Genomic DNA, 19,927 nt, shown 5'->3' with positions numbered 1-19,927 from the left:
GGGTGTCCCAAAAATGTCTCCCAATCCGAAAGTGGCGGATTCCTCAGGTCATTTGAAGCAACTTTTTCCCTTACAAAAATTTTCTCCGAGGCACCATTAACGAGTTATTAACGAAAAACAGTGATCAATGAGAGGCGAGCACAGCTGGCGCGAGGCGACCGAGCCAACGGCGCCAGCGGTCGAGGCGGCCTAGCCAACGGCGCCAGCGGTCGAGGCGGTCGAGTCAACGGCGCCAGCGGTCGAGGCGGTCGAGTCAACGGCGCCAGCGGTCGAGGCGGTCGAATCCCAGCTCAGCTGGCGCGAGGCGACCGAGCCAATGAGCGGAACTGGGCTTCGTGCACTGGTTGGCTGGGCCGTCTCGCGTCAGCCGTACTCGATTCTTTTTGGTCACTGTTTTTCGTTAATAACTCATTAACACGTTCCGTGCCGAGCTTTTTTTACTCGAATCTTCACACTTTGATATTTTACTAAAACTTGATGTATTACGTGCAATTATTAATTCTCGTACACATAACAACGTAACAAAAACTTATCAACGCCCATTCTTGCGGTGGAAATTGATTCTTCGGTTCTAAATTTCTTGTAAACAATTTGTTCAGTTCACTAAGTAAACATGCAAGCGTGTACCATCGATGGTACACGTGGCACGGAACGTGTTAACGGTGCCGCGGAGAAAATTTTTGTAAAGGAAGAAGCTGCTTTGAATGATTTGAGGAACCCGCCATTTCCGGATTGCGAGACATATTTACCTAATACACAGTTTCAGCTTTTCTAACTAAATGGTTTCGAAATCGTGAAACTGGTTGAAAAAATCGGAATCGTGAAAGTCAATGTGTTAAAATTTTCAACGATTGCACCCCTAAAATATTGAAAACTACTTTCTAAACGAGGCGCAAAAAGTGTCCTTGGATTGCAAACTGTTTCGATACTTCCGCAAAATGACTAGTATTTCACCGGTATGGAACCGTATCTAATAACGTGGGATATCCGAGTAGGGAAGTCAAACTATCAAACAATGACCATCCAAACCCACTGATGGCTAGCATCGATATTCAGAGAGCACTTTACTCGCTGCAACCCCAAAATCCGATTTCCCTAATGATGATTGACAGCCAGCCAACCCCCAAACTCGCGCCACAAACCTTCACGCGTGTGAGAACTAATGGCTTGTTTCGATCTGGCTTCCGATGCTAGTGCTTTGAACATTTGTTCCTGCACGAATCACGTTCCCTATGATTAACTAAACAGTGTGGTATGTTTCGGACTCTGAACCAGTTTTAACTAACTGTCTTCGGAAGACACATATATACCAATTGCTTGGGAAAAACGTGTAATATTCTACGAGACGAATCGAAAATCTTCATTCCGAATATTTTTAATAAGAAGAAAATAATTAGTAGCGGGGTGATCTTGATGCAAAATAAAAATGATACGCATTTATTGCAAAAGATTGGAGTCAAGAAGTTCCACTCCTTCTTTGACGATTTCAGTAGATCGCAAGTAATAACGTCACTCAATAAGTCTTCGGTCTGACACATATATGGCAACACTGTTGACAAACCTATATGATTTCTGGATACTAGCATTCTTCGAACGATACAAGTCAAAATTTCATGACATTTTGATGATTAGTTTACAGGTTACAGTGGTTTAGTGACCCCAGTTTTGTAATTTTCAAAACAATGGTTAGAAAAGAATTTCGTGTATAGATTAAACATTGTTTTTTGATGAGGAAAAATACCGCTGAAGCTAAACAGTGGCTTAATAAGCGTTACGAAGACTCTGCACCAGGGAAATCAACTATTATCGACTAGTATGCTAAAATTAAACGCGGTCGTACAAACGCCGATGATGCTGAACGCTCTGGTCGCCCAAAATCGGCAGTTGTTCCGAAAACATAAAAAAAGTCCACAAAATAGTTTTGAAAGATCGTATAGTGAAATTGCGTGAGATAGCTGACTCCTTAAAGATATCAGAAGGTAGCGTGTTTACAATTTTACGCAACAATTTGAGTATGTGTAAATTGCTTTCGAAGCGGGTGCCGCGTTTGCTCACACCGGATCAAAAACAACAACGCGTCGACGATTCGGAGCGCGGTTAAGCGATGGTTAAATCGAACGAATTACGCTTCGAATTGCTTCCCCATCCACCGTACTCTCCAGATCTAATCCCCAGCGATTACTGGCTTTTTTCAGACATTAAAAAGATGCTCCAGGGAAAGAAATTTGGCTCAAATGCTGAAGCGATTGCCGAAACGGAGGCCCATTTTGAGAACAAAGACAAATCGTTCTACAAAAAAGGCATCGAAAAGTTAGAGGAGCGTTGGAACGAATGTATCACTCTTGAAGAAGAGTATGTTGACGAATAAAGTCGAATTTCTAGAAACAGATTTGTTTTTCTTAGCTGGACCGGAGACTGCTTATCATCTCGTTGCTGTTTCAAATAGCAGATATTCATTTTTATTATAAAAATGTATAACATCCGCAGTTTAACAATTTAGCATAGTTAAATTATCCAGCGCGTTCACTGTTCCGTATTCCATTCACCCACTTTAGTCATAAACGCATAAAACCGCACTCGGCCGACTAGAATTCTAGCACATTTTCATTCCACTCTCCATTTTCCTAGCTCTTAATGGACTGCGAACAGGTTTCCAAGGTTCATGATCCAGAGAAACATTTGCTACCTATTCGCAGCCTATCTGCAACTATGAACTGACAGGCGCACCCAGGCGCCACGAATTGAGCTACAAAGTGGTTCACCGGCTTCGAGATACTATGCAATCTGCATGCGCAGCTCGTGGCACTTGCCTCTGCCAGGGCACACACTTCCCGCGGCGCACTGTCCACCCGAGGACAAGTGGAACGAACTTCACCACTTCCGCGACTTTTCCTCGCCGCGGATATTTACGCGCTGTCCCGCGAACCGACGTACCCGCCACACCGCTACGGGAAATATTCCATTTTCTAGTTTGCCGGAACGCTTCGGCTCTGTTGTCTCTCCGAGATTCAGTTGTCCGTCGTCGAAAGGGCGACGCTGGGATTCGGTGCTAACACTTTCGCTGCCGCCGAGTTTCTCCGAAGGGGTTCGAATACTTGAATCGAAAGCTGGCTTCGCTATCCCTGCCAGCATCGTTGGATACACTCGCGGTTTCTAGTAATTCTACTTTGAGGTTCAATCTTCGGCAATTTTCGCTCTGCGGTGTCATAAAAGCAATCGCTGCGCATAAACAGCTTTGCCATTTCATAGAACGTTCTCCTGCGAATGGAATTAGTGTATTTTCTGCAACGGTGGTCTAACTCTTTGGATTATTAGTTATAACTATAACTATTTGGATTTTTCATTATTCCAAGTAAGAACGATGAAACGATAGATAGATTCGATCGAACCTCGACCTATCATCATATCCTATTGTATCGTATATTATACATAACTTATATATTATTATATATAACTATAACTATTTGGATTTTTCATTATTCCAAGTAAGAACGATGAAATCATAGAAGGACTTCGATCGAACCTCGACCTATCATCATATCCTATTGTATCAATAATTAATAGAAAATAAAAAGAATTCAACTATCGATTTTGCATTAGATTGACCGAAGTTCTACTATATCGTAACAATTATCTATAGTACACTGAAAGATTACGGAAACCAAATGTTTGAAATAAGGAATTTAGGAATTATCGATTTTGCATTAGGATGACCGAAATTCTAAATACTATATCGTAACAATTATCTATAGTACACTGAAAGGTTGCGGAAACTAAATATTCGAAATAAGGAATTTAGGAACTATCGATTTTGCATTAGGATGACCGCAGTTCTACTATAACATAACAATTACCTAAGGTACACTGAAAGATTGCGGAAACCAAATGTTTGAAATAAGGAATTTAGGAATTATCGATTTTGCATTAGGATGACCGAAATTCTAAATACTATATCGTAACAATTATCTATAGTACACTGAAAGGTTGCGGAAACTAAATATTCGAAATAAGGAATTTAGGAACTATCGATTTTGCATTAGGATGACCGCAGTTCTACTATAACATAACAATTATCTATAGTACACTGAAAGATTGCGGAAACCAAATGTTTGAAATAAGGAATTTAGGAATTATCGATTTTGCATTAGGATGACCGAAATTCTAAATACTATATCGTAACAATTATCTATAGTACACTGAAAGGTTGCGGAAACTAAATATTCGAAATAAGGAATTTAAGAACTATCGATTTTGCATTAGGATGACCGCAGTTCTACTATAACATAACAATTATCTATAGTACACTGAAAGATTGCGGAAACCAAATGTTTGAAATAAGGAATTTAGGAATTATCGATTTTGCATTAGGATGACCGAAATTCTAAATACTATATCGTAACAATTATCTATAGTACACTGAAAGGTTGCGGAAACTAAATATTCGAAATAAGGAATTTAGGAACTATCGATTTTGCATTAGGATGACCGCAGTTCTACTATAACATAACAATTACCTAAGGTACACTGAAAGATTGCGGAAACCAAATGTTTGAAATAAGGAATTTAGGAATTATCGATTTTGCATTAGGATGACCGAAATTCTAAATACTATATCGTAACAATTATCTATAGTACACTGAAAGGTTGCGGAAACTAAATATTCGAAATAAGGAATTTAGGAACTATCGATTTTGCATTAGGATGACCGCAGTTCTACTATAACATAACAATTATCTATAGTACACTGAAAGATTGCGGAAACCAAATGTTTGAAATAAGGAATTTAGGAATTATCGATTTTGCATTAGGATGACCGAAATTCTAAATACTATATCGTAACAATTATCTATAGTACACTGAAAGGTTGCGGAAACTAAATATTCGAAATAAGGAATTTAGGAACTATCGATTTTGCATTAGGATGACCGCAGTTCTACTATAACATAACAATTATCTATAGTACACTGAAAGATTGCGGAAACCAAATGTTTGAAATAAGGAATTTAGGAATTATCGATTTTGCATTAGGATGACCGAAATTCTAAATACTATATCGTAACAATTATCTATAGTACACTGAAAGGTTGCGGAAACTAAATATTCGAAATAAGGAATTTAAGAACTATCGATTTTGCATTAGGATGACCGCAGTTCTACTATAACATAACAATTATCTATAGTACACTGAAAGATTGCGGAAACCAAATGTTTGAAATAAGGAATTTAGGAATTATCGATTTTGCATTAGGATGACCGAAATTCTAAATACTATATCGTAACAATTATCTATAGTACACTGAAAGGTTGCGGAAACTAAATATTCGAAATAAGGAATTTAGGAACTATCGATTTTGCATTAGGATGACCGCAGTTCTACTATAACATAACAATTACCTAAGGTACACTGAAAGATTGCGGAAACCAAATGTTTGAAATAAGGAATTTAGGAATTATCGATTTTGCATTAGGATGACCGAAATTCTAAATACTATATCGTAACAATTATCTATAGTACACTGAAAGGTTGCGGAAACTAAATATTCGAAATAAGGAATTTAGGAACTATCGATTTTGCATTAGGATGACCGCAGTTCTACTATAACATAACAATTATCTATAGTACACTGAAAGATTGCGGAAACCAAATGTTTGAAATAAGGAATTTAGGAATTATCGATTTTGCATTAGGATGACCGAAATTCTAAATACTATATCGTAACAATTATCTATAGTACACTGAAAGGTTGCGGAAACTAAATATTCGAAATAAGGAATTTAGGAACTATCGATTTTGCATTAGGATGACCGCAGTTCTACTATAACATAACAATTATCTATAGTACACTGAAAGATTGCGGAAACCAAATGTTCGAAATAAGGAATTTCATATTTGCAATTATCTTGCGATACAGCAAATACAGACATATAGGAAGTTTTGCTAGAGTCATCAGTAGATTGCCGATTTTATGCATTTATGAGAAGGAATGATCAGATCAAATACAAAACTGAGACATTAAATAGTTTAAAAGACATTAAACGAGTTTAAGACTATCGTCAACTTGTTACAAGTATTAAAAGATGAATCACATTTTCATCGAAGTAATTACTCTTGCAATTAACTTCGACAGTTTTTGTTTGGCACAAAGATCCGCAGCCTAGTCATCAGACATCCTTAGTTATCTCAGCAGTTGATGAAGAATCCCTGGAAGTGCGTGACCGACACAAATCTCGAAGACGCTGACGTCAATCCCTCGATATACAAACAAAACGGAATTAGATGCGTCCGAAAAATACTATTTAACCATTTGCACTCGAAGCCATTTTAACTGTAAATTGAAATCAACTTTTCCGACTTGTAGTATTTCCATTTTATATGACAAAGTGCGTTTCATGCATATGAAATTGAGTTTTCTGCCTCATACAACAGTTAATTAACCGTTTGGCTGCTGACATATTTTTTCATAATAAGAAGAGCGCGATAGCGTTCCTCAGCAGTCAAACGGTTAATAATAACAACTTTTAACAATTCTTTTTATATCTAAGCTTTGATAGTATAAAAATTATCTTGGAACGTGGTGTAATAATTATATATAAATAAGCGGTGTCTCAGAGTCGCCACTCGAGTGCAAAGGGTTAAATTGGCCCAACTGAATAGTTACGTGCAAGCTGAGAAAGAGAATGTTTTGTTTTGAAATTTGGATTAGAGAGAGAGAGAGAGAGTGATTTTTGGATGCAACTTTGTTATCGATACCGTCGAGGAGGTGGCAGGGTGGGGCATCTTGAACATTGTAAACAAACCAGAATCGACGCGCGAGCGAAGCAACCGAGTGATCTAATAATACACTGCACGGCGTCCGCCGAAAACAGCTCTTGAGGAGTTAGATTCGTCAAGGTCTACAGTGGCATATGAAACGAATGACGACCCGAACTCGTCATTGTATGTCAAGAGGTTAACATCCATCGACCGAAATGCTAGTAAGAGACGTCTGACCTTTACGCTACACGGAAAATATAAATCGCTTGGCGCTGCGTCGAGTGCAACTGCTCCGCGCCTAGGTTTCAGTGATCGATCGGTCCAATTAGCTGGACGAAACGAAATTTCGTGGTGCCCAGAAGTGAACAGATTCGAGAACAGCTCGGATAACCTAGGCGGAAATAGTTCCGTTGCTGGCGCGAGTACACCTCCGGTTGGCCCAGGTTAAACTGGGTTCGGCGAGGTACTTGTTAAATTGAAAATATAAATCGCTTGGCGTTGCATCGAGTGCAACTGCTGCGCGCCTATGTTTCAGTGATCGATCGGTCCAATTAGCCGAACAAAATGAAATTTCGTGGTGCCCAGAAGTGGACAGATTCGAGAACAGCTCGGATAACCTAGGCGGAAATAGTTCCGTTGCTGGCGCGAGTACACCTCCGGTTGGCCCAGGTTAGACTGGGTTCGGCGAGGTACTTGTTAAGGCGGACCCGCGGAGCCAGAGGTGTGTATGGGAATTGCAGGTCGTGCTCATTAATTATATCGGACGTGATCTATCTGGACCAGAGTCGGTTGTACGGTCGCTCTCGGGAGTCACCGCGTTCAGTTTACAGGCGTCGTGTATCGACGCTCGAACGGCTTCGCCGGATTCACTGCCGCGATGGAGACACACTGAGCTCGAATCCCGAAAGAAATTGTCGTTGGAAAGCGCGGGATAGGCGCCTGGATTCTGTTCCTCGTACTAGATTCTTTCCGGAGATCGTGTACCAGGAACACACAAACCCGATGTACGGAATGACAGTGACAAAATATCGTTTCCCCGCAATTTCTGTTTCCATAACCAGAAACCGCGCTCTATGCCGGCGCGCATTGCCGGAACGCGCGCGGATTTACACTTTCGCGGGCAAACCTGAGATGCCGGGCGTCGACAAAATCTTCCGTCGTTTCGCTTTGCTGAACGGAAAATGAAATCGCTAATGTGTCTCGTTTTACAATCGATTTTACGATCTTTGCGCCGCTGGGACCCGCAGTTTGATGTCGGGTCGCGTATCCGATGGACCAACGGTTTTTAAATGTTTAACGTTCAATATGCGGGTTACATCCATTTGTGCGTGCATAAATGTATGATTACGTCGTGCGAGGTCAAATATAGCCAGGAAGTAGATTAGATTATACAGGGTGTCCCAAGAATGTCTCGCAATCCGAAAGTGGCGGGTTCCTCGGGTCATTTGAAGCAACTTTTTCCTTTACAAAAATTTTCTCCGGGGCACCGTTAACGAGTTATTAACGAAAAACAGTGACCAATGAGACGCGAGCTCAGCTGACGCGAGGCAACCGAGCCAACGGCGCCAGCGGTCGAGGCGGCCGAGTCAACTGGACTTCATGCGCTGGTTAGCTGGGCCGCCTCGCGTCAGCCATACTCGATTCTTATTGGTCACTGTTTTTCGTTAATAACTCGTTGACGCTACCTCGGAGAAAATTTTTGTAAAGGAGGAAGTTGCTTCAAATGATCTGAGGAACCCGCCATTTTTGATCGTCAAGAAAAAGACAACGAATTGATTAAATGATCTTGTCGCTTCGTATTTAAATGTGCTTAATGGTACATGAAAAAAGTCATTACGCCAAACGTATCGTTTATAAGAATAACTTAGGTGAACACCGAGTCGAGCATTTTATTTGCAAATTAATTCACCACGATGTAACTTCGCGTTAGCATCTAGCAGCAACTTGGACTACGTGATTCTAGGTCCCCTTGCTTCCGTGCTGTTGCCAATACCACCGGACGATCTTCAAGAAACCGAACCAAGCACTCGAACAATACTGTATTCTTCCCTGCATCAAGTTTGACCAATTCGAGCTACATGCTGCACCGTGAAGACGGCAATTTGCATACAAGTTGCTAGCAGCAACTTGGACTACGTGATTCTGGGTTCCCTTGTTTCCGTGCTGTTGCCAATACCACCGGACGATCTTCGAGAAACCGAACCAAGCACTCGAACAAAACTGTATTCTTCCCTGCATCAAGTTTGACCAATTGGAGCTACAGGCTGCACCGTGAAGACGGCAATTTGCATGAATAGCGCCGAGCATCAGGAATTCATATATTCGCGACTAATGTCTAAAAGCCAGCGAGACAAAAGAGGCCGGGCATCAAATATTATTGGAGTCCCGATGCCATTGTTTTTATTCAACGTCGTCCACAATGAACGCATAAATTTCGCAGTCTAGTTATTGCGGCTCGTCCGAGAAAAGAAAGGAGTGTCCGAGCGGTGTCCGGCGAGGAGGTACGGCCGCGTGTTCCGGAATGAAACGGGGATGGAGCCGATTCGCGGATTTCCAATTAGAGGTTCCGGTGCTCGTATTTCACGGTGAAATTGTTGGCGGGGCAACGGAGAGTCGGCTCGGAGCCGACAGCGGGGAAAAAGGCAGCTCGCGTTATCGGTGAATTTATAAGGACCGCGGCGGTGCCGGGACACGCGAGGTCGTCCCGTGTTCCTTCGATCGTTGTCTCCCACTGAAATTCGCGTGGGCGTAACGCGGGTGAGATTGCCGTGAATTTGTCTCGTTTATCGATCATGCCTTATCGATGACAGTTCGCGAGGGAACATGACTCGTGGGATTCGAGCCCCGCACGGCCTGTACGCGAGTTACCACGGGCCACGTGACAAACGACATCGCCGCGAGTTCTGCCGACGCCTATGCCGAAAGACGCGATATACAGGGTGGTCCTAACGATCCGGGCTATCTCCCGGCGATAATGGCCTCGCCGGTTTAATGGTTCGTGCGGAACCTTGCGAAACTGCTGTTACGAACTCCAATTTTTCTGCCCGGACGTCCGCGCCCGTAGTGCACGAACTGGTTTCAAACGCTTCGTTCGTTGATATTTCTATCTCGTCTCGCGAAGCGCCAAATCGCAGCTTGCATACTATGTTTAACCCTTTTAGTGCCGAGCAACGATACGTCGTTGCCGACTACGCTACAATGTTATTTTCCCAATATTTTTGATTAATGACAGCTTCATTTCTTATTCCTTTCTTCCCTTCTGAGTTTTATAACTATCAGGTTTTACAAAATTGTTGTCATTTCTTTCCGGAGATTTACCAAACTAAATCAAGCAAGTTCGGTGTATTTCGCTCAGGTGCACACGAATCATTCGCTCGGCGCCGAGAGGATAAATTTCAGCGTCGAGCAACGAGCCTAAATCGTATAATTCTACTTCCATCGTCAAAGATTGATCGCAATAGTGCTATTTTTGACAAATAAACATCTTCACAATTTTTTATGAAATTTACGTAAGTAAAGAACGATGTATGATGCAATCCCCGAACGTTCCAAGAGTTTATGATCCATATCCGTTCACAAATATGGAAGTTGCAACGAAAAATGTTAATAGCGTTTCTGGAAAAAAGAGGCAGTAAAAATATAGCCTGCTCGCGTATAAAAGCAAACGTTAAAGACATTTCTGTGAAGTGACATTCTATAATTAATCTGGCATACTTCGTACCGTATTAAACAGCAATTAAGATTAGCAAATAAAGATATCGCGATAGCTTTAAACACGTTCGTCACTGGTGCATCCTCTTCCGGCTCGGTGAAAGCAACATTTCATCGAACGTTGTGCAATTTCACTGCCGAAAAGGCAGCGCCGGCGAGGTCTATGCGCTCATCGTAAAGCATCGGCCATAAATTTCGTCGAATACCATCGCGGTAATTTGTTATTAAAACGGCGAGCCCGTTCGCACAATGAGAGAAGTTAATTGAACGATTCCGGCAACGATTGTCGGAGCCCACCCTGTATGCAGCGGGAACAGGCGACGGCGTTAACCTCCCGCTGCATTAGAAGGCGCAGCCACCTTTCAATCACATCGGAGAACAGTTGTAAACCCCGCGGCTAAACAAGTGTTCCGCGGAACAGAATCCTACTTAATTATTACACGGCGAATTGAAAATTACCTTTAAAATAACTGTGAGTAACGACGCTCGTGACTGTCGTGTGGCGACGGTGAGCTTAATCGCGACCGAGAGATTTATCGATCGAGAATCATTCGCACTGCTACCGAGAAATCATCGAGGATCGATCTGAAAAAGTTCGCCAACGGGGAAAGTTTGGGCGTAGACCGATACAGTATTTATGTGACGTTTAATTACGTTCACGGACTTTTGCAAACCACAACTCTGCCTACAACTTTTTCACGAATCTTTCTTGTCGTTTAATAGACCACCGATTTAATGCACCTGTAAGAAAACTAATTGGTTGGAATTTTCTTTTCAACGATCTATGAAAATTACAAAACAAGGAAACTATTAATTTCTCCTTGACCCATTTCTGGCGAATTCGATGCAGAATTTTCATTCGCGGATGTGTGATTTAGCAATCGCTAAAGATAGATAGATAGACAGATAGATAGAAGACAAAATTGAATTTCTCAGAAGCGAAAGGGAAACCTGTGAAATCTGGAAGTGAAACCAATGGTTACTTGTAAATGTACCATTAACCTTCTCCGGGCCGACCTGCTGTCGTCAAAAAGTCATAAAACACTCGAACAAGATCGTCCGCAATTATCGCGAAACAACAACAACAACTACACCCATTAAAACTCCATAAAAAAAACGCTTGCCGGAGCCGTGATCGGGAATGAAAATAATTTGGAGACCGCGAATATGTCGGTCAATGTTACGGTCGTTAAAAGTCGCCGGCCCGGACTACCATCGTGTTCGGCCGGAGGAAGGATCGCCGGCGAGGGCCGCCGGATAATTTGAATGTACCCCGAACAAGTTTCTCGGAGACCACCCAATCGGTTCCCGAATTTCAATAATCCCCGAGATTCCGGCACGGCAGTCGGCGTCGGGCGATAAATAGCCGCGTCGCGCGAGTGGTATCCCTCGGAACGCGACAACAACGCGTGTAAATCAGCCTCGCCGGGAAAACTGGGCGTCGTAAATCATAAAGCGGGAAGGATCGGCAAAAAGCAGCCGCGCCGCTTGCCGTTGCTGTTTCTTACCATCCGGGGAAATTACGTTTTAATCATCGATACAAGTGCATTAAGACCGCCGGCATAAATTACTAAGCAGGGAGCCCGGGCTCCGCCGGCCGGGGCCACCGTTTCGTGAGTGTGTACACGCCCGTGTGTGCGCATGTGGTTGCAATTTGCTTTACTGCCTCGCGCTCACGGGTCCGCGGTAAACCGTTTGTGGTTTGTATTCAAATGGCCGCTGCACGCTCCTTTTATACACGTTGCTCGCCCGGTACCGTTAGATTCAATAGCAGTGCCACGGAGGCCGCCAAGCCGCGCCGAGAGATCGATGTTATCGGGCCCGCGGTATCGAGGAAAATCTCGCGTTATGAGTAATTCCCCTGTTTCCTCGCCTCGTAAACAAACCGAGCCTCGGCGACCATCGCCACCTTCGAACCTGGCCGAACGTGGACGAACGCGAACACACGACGACGCGGTTGTTCGGCGTCCGCGCGGATGCAACGCGTGAAAACTGCGTCGCCATTATTATATTGCTCCGATTCTAGGTGGAACAGAACGTTCGAACCCGGTCAAACGCTCGGAAATTAAATTTGTTTAAAATAAACGTTTTACGAACGGGAGTAAGCACATTGCTAGATAAGTGGAACTAAAGCAACTTTCCAAAATCTGATGGCTAGCAGAATGAACGGGTTCAGTGAATTATAACGAGTTCGGTGAAACGAAACTAAATGAGATGATTGAAAATGAGATGACTTTACAACATTAACATTCATGTTCTATAAAGAGAGTCATCTTCTGAAGCGTTGCTGGTCACCGACAAGAACAACCTAAGCTACGCTAACACAACGCGTGAAAACTGCGTCACCATTATTATATTGCTCCGATTCTAGGTGGAACAGAACGTTCGAACGCGATCAAACGTTTGCAAACTGAGGTTCTTGGACAGTCGGACGTGTTAACCTGCTTGAGGAGCATCTTAGAGCGTTCGAACTTGGTCAAACGCTCGGAAATTAAATTTTTTTAAGTGTAAACGTTCTACGAACGGGAGTAAGCACATTGCTAGATAAGTGGAACTAAAGCAACTTTCCAAAATCGGATGCCTAGCAGAATGAACGGGTTCAGTGAATTATAACGAGTTCAGTGAAACGAAACTAAATGAGATGACTTCACGAACATTCATGCTCTATAAAGAGAGTATCTTCTGAAGCGTTGCTGGTCACCGACAAGAACAACCTAAGCTACGCTAACACAACGCGTGAAAACTGCGTCACCATTATTATATTGCTCCGATTCTAGGTGGAACAGAGCGTTCGAACTCGGTCAAACGCTCGGAAATTAAATTTGTTTAAAATAAACGTTTTACGAACGGGAGTAAGCACGTTGTTAGATACTAAAGCAACTTTCCAAAATCTGATGCCTAGTTCGGTGAAACAAAACTAAAAGAGATGACTGAAAATGAGATGACTTTACAACATTAACATTCATGCTCTATAAAGTGAGTCATCTTCTGAAGCGTTGCTGGTCACCGACAAGAGCAACCTAAGCTACGTTAACACAACGCGTGAAAACTGCGTCACCATTATTATGTTGCTCCGATTCTAGGTGGAACAGAATGTTCAAACGCTTGCAAACTGAAGTTCTTGGACAGTCGGACGTGTAAACCTACTTGAGGAGCATCTTAGAGCGTTCGAACTCGATCAAACGCTCGGAAAATTAAATTTGTTTAAAGTAACCGTTCTACGAACGGGAGTAAGCACATTGTTAGATAAGTGGAACTAAAGCAACTTTCCAAAATCTGATGCCTAGCAGAATGAACGGGTTCAGTGAATTATAACGAGTTCGGTGAAACGAAACTAAATGAGATGACTTCACGAACATTCATGCTCTATAAAGAGAGTATCTTCTGAAGCGTTGCTGGTCACCGACAAGAGTAAGCTAAGTTACGCTAACATAACGCGTGAAAACTGCATCACCATTATTATATTGCTCCGATTCTAGGTGGAACAGAATGTTCAAACGCGGTCAAACGCTTGCAAACTGAGATTCTTGGACATGTAAATCTACGTGTAAACTTGCTTGAGGAGCATCTTAGAACGCTCGAACTCGGTCTAAAGCAACATTCCAAAATCTTATGCCTAGCAGAATGAACTGTAACGAGTTCAGTGAAACGGAACGAAAAAATGAGACGACTTTACGAACGATCATGCTCTATAAAGAGAGTCATCTTCTGAAGCGTTGCTAGATAATAACAATAAGAGCAACCTAAACTACGCAGATACAAAGCGTCCACTCACCCCAAGCAGAGACATCGCCTGCAGCGTCTCATCGTTGCCCTCCTCTTCGTCAGCTTGCTCGCCGTCAGCCGGTTGATAAGCAGCGCATACCTCCCCCGCTTCCGCTATCAAAGTATCGCTGGAGTCGCACTTGTTCAGGTTCGTGTCCTCGGTGGTCAGCGTTTCCAGAGACACCGCCTCGTTCCTGTCTTTAACTACCTTGCTGGAGTTACTTTCGACAACCGTGGCTTGCTCGTTTATAGAGTCCCTAGCATCTTCGTACAGAGAGGATCGACTTCTTCTCAGATCGTTCTTCCGATCCTCGTCGAGCAGCCTAGCCAAAGCCTCGTCAGGAGTCTCGCCGTCGTCGACGTTCTTAGAAGGATTTTGCGATACGGTAGCATTGTCCTCTTCGACTGCCTCCACAGCTTCCTCGGCTTCGGAAATCCTGTCGGTCGAAGCCTCGCGCTGTTTCTCGCGCGGATCCGTGTCCTCTGGTGACACGGCCTCTTCCAGATACCAGGAACTGCAGTGTTCCTGGCGTTTCTTGTCCGAGGAGGCCTCGTCTCCTTTCGACAGCGCACCCTTGCATTTCCTAAGGTAGCTCTTTACCTTCTTCGTCTTGCTCTTTCGGGACTCTTGGTTTCTAGGTAGCGTGCCAGTTTCTGGAATTTCGCTGGACGCTTCTGGTACTTCAGGGATCTTCGGGGCTTCATCCTGGGAACCTTTAGACTTTGTTTCGGGCAGATCTTCGCAGTTGGTGCAGGGATCGTTTGGCTCCGGGGCTAGCGACCAGGTCTCCTCTTTCTCCGGTACCCGACGCTCCGCCGGTATCACCTGAAACAAAATGTTGAAATGTATCAAGGGATGTCCGCTAAGTCACGTGTACAAGGTCTCACGGTTTAGCCCCCTTCGCGGGGACTAAAAGTAACTTAGACGGAGACTGAATGGGGTCAAAAATTGGATTAGGGTGAAAACAGTCGGAGCAAAGTGCATAGGGTGGAAACTGGGTTGCGTTGGAACTAGGTTGCATTTGGGTCCGGTCGTTCCGAGTTGGGAAACTGGGTCAATGACAGTTGAATCGCTTATTGATCGCAGATTAAAGGTCATCGCCCACTGGATCGTGTCTAGATCCGCTTCGACAAGTTCCCGCCGCTGCGAGCAGTATAACACGTCACTCAATAAGTCTCCGGTCTAGCTAAGAAAAACAAATTTTTTTAGAAATTCGACTTTATTCGTCAACATACTCTTCTTCAAGAGCGATACATTCGTTCCAACGCTCCTCTAACTTTTCGATGCCTTTTTCGTAGAACGATTTGTCTTTGTTCTCAAAATAGGCCTCCGTTTCGGCAATCGCTTCAGCATTTGAGCCAAATTTCTTTCCCTGGAGCATCTTTTTAATGTCTGAAAAAAGCCAGTAATCGCTGGGGATTAGATCTGGAGAGTACGGTGGATGGGGAAGCAATTCGAAGCGTAATTCGTTCGATTTAACCATCGCTTAACCGCGCTCCGAATCGTCGACACGTTGTTGTTTTTGATCCGGTGTGAGCAAACGCGGCACCCGCTTCGAAAGCAATTTACACATGCTCAAATTGTTGTGTAAAATTGTAAACACGCTATCTTCTGATATCTTTAAGGGGTCAGCTGTCTCGCGCAATTTCACTATACGATCTTTCAAAACTATTTTGTGGACTTTTTTTATTTTTTTCGGAACAACTGCCGATTTTAGACGATCAGAGCGTTCAGCATCATCGATGTTTGTACGACCGCGTTTAATTTTAGCATACCAGTCGATAATAGTTGATTTCCCTGGTGCAGAGTCTTCGTAACGCTTATTAAGCCACTGTTTGGCTTCAACAGTATTTTTCCCCATCAAAAAACAATGTTTAATCGATACACGAAATTCTTTTCTAACCATTGTTTTGAAAATTATAAAACTGGGGTCACTAAACCACTGTAACCTGTAAACTAATCATCAAAATGTCATGAAATTTTGACATGTATCATTTGAAGAATGCTACTATCCAGAAATCATGTAACAGTGTTGCCATATATGTGTCAGACCGGAGACTTATTGAGTGACGTGTTAGATCTTTCACTGGCAAAAAATCCAACAGAACGACGAAAAACGTGCAAAGGTTGACGAGTCTCGGTTGACGCGGACGCGTTACGAGCGATCGTTTAAAGACGAATGCGGACAAGCAACGGCATCGAATACCCGCAAAGCTGCAACAAAGACCAGCGGCTCCCGTGCAACTGGTTCCGTTCGTGTTCGCGGGTCTATCGCGTTTTAATGAAAGACCCTTTGTTATCGGCACCAGAAGCCGTCGCCAATGGGAAAATCGACAGCGGCGGCCGGCGAAAAATCCCCGGGGCCCGACAGGGGACGGAAACGGGCGAGCTCGCGGCTCGAGAGCGGTCATTCGATTCGATTTCGCAAGACCGCTCCGCAGTAGGCAGCGTTGCGGAGGTGCGGCGTACAACTGTATCAGCGGCTGTCGGCCGGGGTTCAGCGCCGCATAAAACAATGGGCTTATAGTAAATATCGTGGACGGCGGCGCCGCGGCTAATATTAACCTCGAGCGGTGCATAACGATGATATTTTACGCTACGCTTCGGCGGCACGTACCCGCTCCGCGCCGCGCCGCTCCGCTCCGCTCGGCGTCGGTCCGGGCCGGGCCGTGCCCATAAGATCACCGTGAATACAACTTCCTCCCGTAATATCTCCGATTTCATAATGCCCGGCGACTTCCTGGTTTCCTGGATTCTGAAATACAACGATGCTCTGATCCTGCGAGAAACGCTCGACGTGAGTCACGCGGGCTGAGTTACGGAGCCGAGCGCGGCATCTCTCTGACCAGAGACTCTGGTTCACTGTCCTCTTCACACGCGAGGATTAGCGTCACTCGGGACCCCGACACGGCCCATGTATCGACAACCGGGAACAGCCCTTTCCATCGCGAGCCAAGCAGATTCGGTCGCACATCATTCCATCCGGCGCAGCGTCCCCTGTGTGTCCCCCTCTCTCCTTTTCCACGGGGCCCGCCTTTTAAACGGGCTCCGCCATAAATACGATCTTTAGGATGAAACACGGTTATGTTCTAAATGATCCTCGGGCCCGATCCGCTCGTCCCTCGGTTCACCGTCCTCTTTATATGCGCCGGGAACGGTATCGGCCGAGTCGTTACTTAACGTTTCTTGCACGGATATCGCGCTGCGGGCTAACTTCTCGATGGATTGTTAACACTTCGGATGGACGAGTGGGACGAGCCGGAGCCGTGTGCACCTTTCACGGTAGACCGGTACGGGGTTACTATGTGCTCTGACGTCAGGTGTTGCGTCAGGCTGCCGGACAAATCGCTTCATTTGTTAGACGCGAGGATTATATATGTTTTATTTATCCTCGATTGTTCCCTCCTCCGTCGTGTTTGCGTAAGGGAAACGCTTTGCAAATTATGTCGCAAGATTGTCTTGCATCCTGACAAGGAAACGCTTTACGAGTATGTTTTGCGCGCTTTAAACTACCTGCGGGGATGTTATGGCTTTGCAGGCAGCCGTCCGCTGCGCTACAATCGCACCAGTATCCAGCTACCACTGTCAAAGGTACGAGATCGAAGAAGGATGTAAATAGGGGCGCGCTGCCAATGGTCGACGATCTTTTTCCTAGATCCTTCCCTTCGCCAGTTTTCTTAACCCTTGGCGCTCCACGCGTTTCTCGAGTACAACCTACCAGCAACTCCGGCACGTTTTTGGAGCAAAGCGCCTGAGATAAAGGAAGTCTTATTTCGAGCGGAAAAGATTACACGTCCTTGCGAAAGCGTTTGATTTTATTCATTTTATGTTACTAAGTATAAAAATGGGCAAAAAATGTTTTAATCGTAATGGTATCTACTTAACATTGTGCGAGGTCGGCGCATCGACATCGTGAATTGTGACCGAAATTTCCAAGCAGCAAATGCATCCTCATCGAAATGAGTAAATTTACTATTAATGATATTCTTCGCGATTCTTAAATAAATATCTCCCTCATGTTCTTTGACGCGATTTATTATAAAATTAGCATCGCGAATCGTCTGTTGAATTCTGTTTGGATAGGGAATTATCGAAACAAAGATATCTTTTGCGCGAGTTTGCCGGAATTTTTTTATTGTTAATCTTCGCTGGAATCAGCTCGATTAATAATTGAATTAAATTAAAAATTAGTAAATATTCTTCGGACGTTCTAAACTAAAGTTGAACAGCGTTTTTCTGAAAAATATCACTACCAGCAACTCCGGCACATTTTTGGAGCAAAACGGCCGAGATAAAGGAAGTCTTATTTCGAGCGGAAAAGATTACGCGTCCTTGTGAAAGCGTTTGATTTTATTCATTTTATGTTGCCAAGTATAAAAATGGGCAAAAAATGTTTTAATCGTAATGGTACACACGCTAAGCACGTTTTCGCTACAAATAAAAATTGCCAACGTCGACAAAAACATAGCATCTTCGGTGTGATCATGCTAAAATATTGAGCTCCGCAGCAGAGCCTTCGGATTTACGGAACAAATGACGGATGTCTCCATAGCGGAGCCAACGGAGCGCTAAGGGTTAATAGTCTCTCCCCTAGATCTCAATATGAATTTTCAAGAATATTCCAATTCGATAAGAATTTTCAATGGTGGAAATATTTGAGCCTCGTGGTCCATACGCGCACTACAAGTGGGTGGGAAGCATAGAAATATATATATATTAATAATATAATAATAATAATAATAATATTAATTAATATAATAATAATAATAATAATATTAATTAATATAATAATATTAATAATAATAATTATTATAATTATAATATATAATTATATATAATTTTCAAGAATATTTCAATTCAATAACAATTTTCAGCGGTGGGAATATTTGAGCCTGGTGGTCCATATGCGCACTAAAAGTGGGTGGGAAGCATAGTTCCCAGAGTCTATGAAAGGGTTAATAAACTCTATCCTAGATCCGTTTTTTACGCCAGCTCTTTTCCTTTTGCCTTCCTCAGCATTTTCGTCAATCCCTTTCTCAGCACCTTGTCTAGACTCCAACGCCCATCAGCAATGATCTCAAACTTCGTACGACATCAGCGTTGCTGCATAGGAAGCAGCCGAGCTGCAAACGCAGTCAGCTGGCGTTCACGATCGTATTTCCGTCGATCTACGCGCGATCGGCGTTTAGCTCGGTAAACGGCTCGTCGTCCGCGGAGACATCAATCGCCGCGGATCAGCGCGCGGCGTATTCAATGTAAACGCGGAAACGACGAACGAATATCTCTTCCTTAATAAGAGTGGCGAACAGAGAGCCCGGGTGTTTTTGCGGCGGGTATTCCGCGGATCGACAGCGGGGCCCGGCTGGGTTTTATCGTTCGAGGAGTCTGGAAGCGGCGGAGATTGAATCTCGGCGATGATGCGATAGCAAGATGAGGCGTGGGAGCGAGCCGAAGAGCTAATCTTTCGAGGCGAGCAGCTCATTCAAAGCGCGTGTCTCCTTCATCCCGCGAGGCTCCATCAAGAGGGAAAGTTCGCCGGTGCACACCGGTCCTGTTCTGCTTCTTCTTCTTCTTCTCCTTCTTCTTAGTCTTCTTATTCTCCTCCTCCGTTGTTGTCGTCGTCGACGACGTCTCGTTCGTCTTCTTCTTCTTCGGCTTTTCCTGCCGGCTTCGCGCGACTCGCGGAGAAAAATATC

The 19,927-nt window shown here is 43.9% G+C and overlaps 1 protein-coding gene across 5 annotated transcripts in view; it reads right to left on the bottom strand.

Annotated features, from left to right (window-relative positions):
- Positions 1-19,927, bottom strand: part of LOC117228994 (uncharacterized) — a 729,674-nt gene that overhangs the window by 642,279 nt on the left and 67,468 nt on the right. For all 5 annotated transcript variants that reach the window (XM_033485103.2, XM_076521427.1, XM_076521432.1 and 2 more), the window contains one exon: positions 14,241-15,056. In XM_033485103.2, coding sequence (XP_033340994.2) covers positions 14,241-15,056 — 816 coding nt within the window. The remainder of the gene's footprint in view (positions 1-14,240; positions 15,057-19,927) is intronic.

This window comes from Megalopta genalis, chromosome 1 (assembly GCF_051020955.1).
Source record: "Megalopta genalis isolate 19385.01 chromosome 1, iyMegGena1_principal, whole genome shotgun sequence".
Lineage (NCBI taxonomy): Eukaryota > Metazoa > Arthropoda > Insecta > Hymenoptera > Halictidae > Megalopta > Megalopta genalis.
Note: the sequence above shows the minus strand (reverse complement) of the source record. Positions and strands in the feature narration are given on the sequence as shown.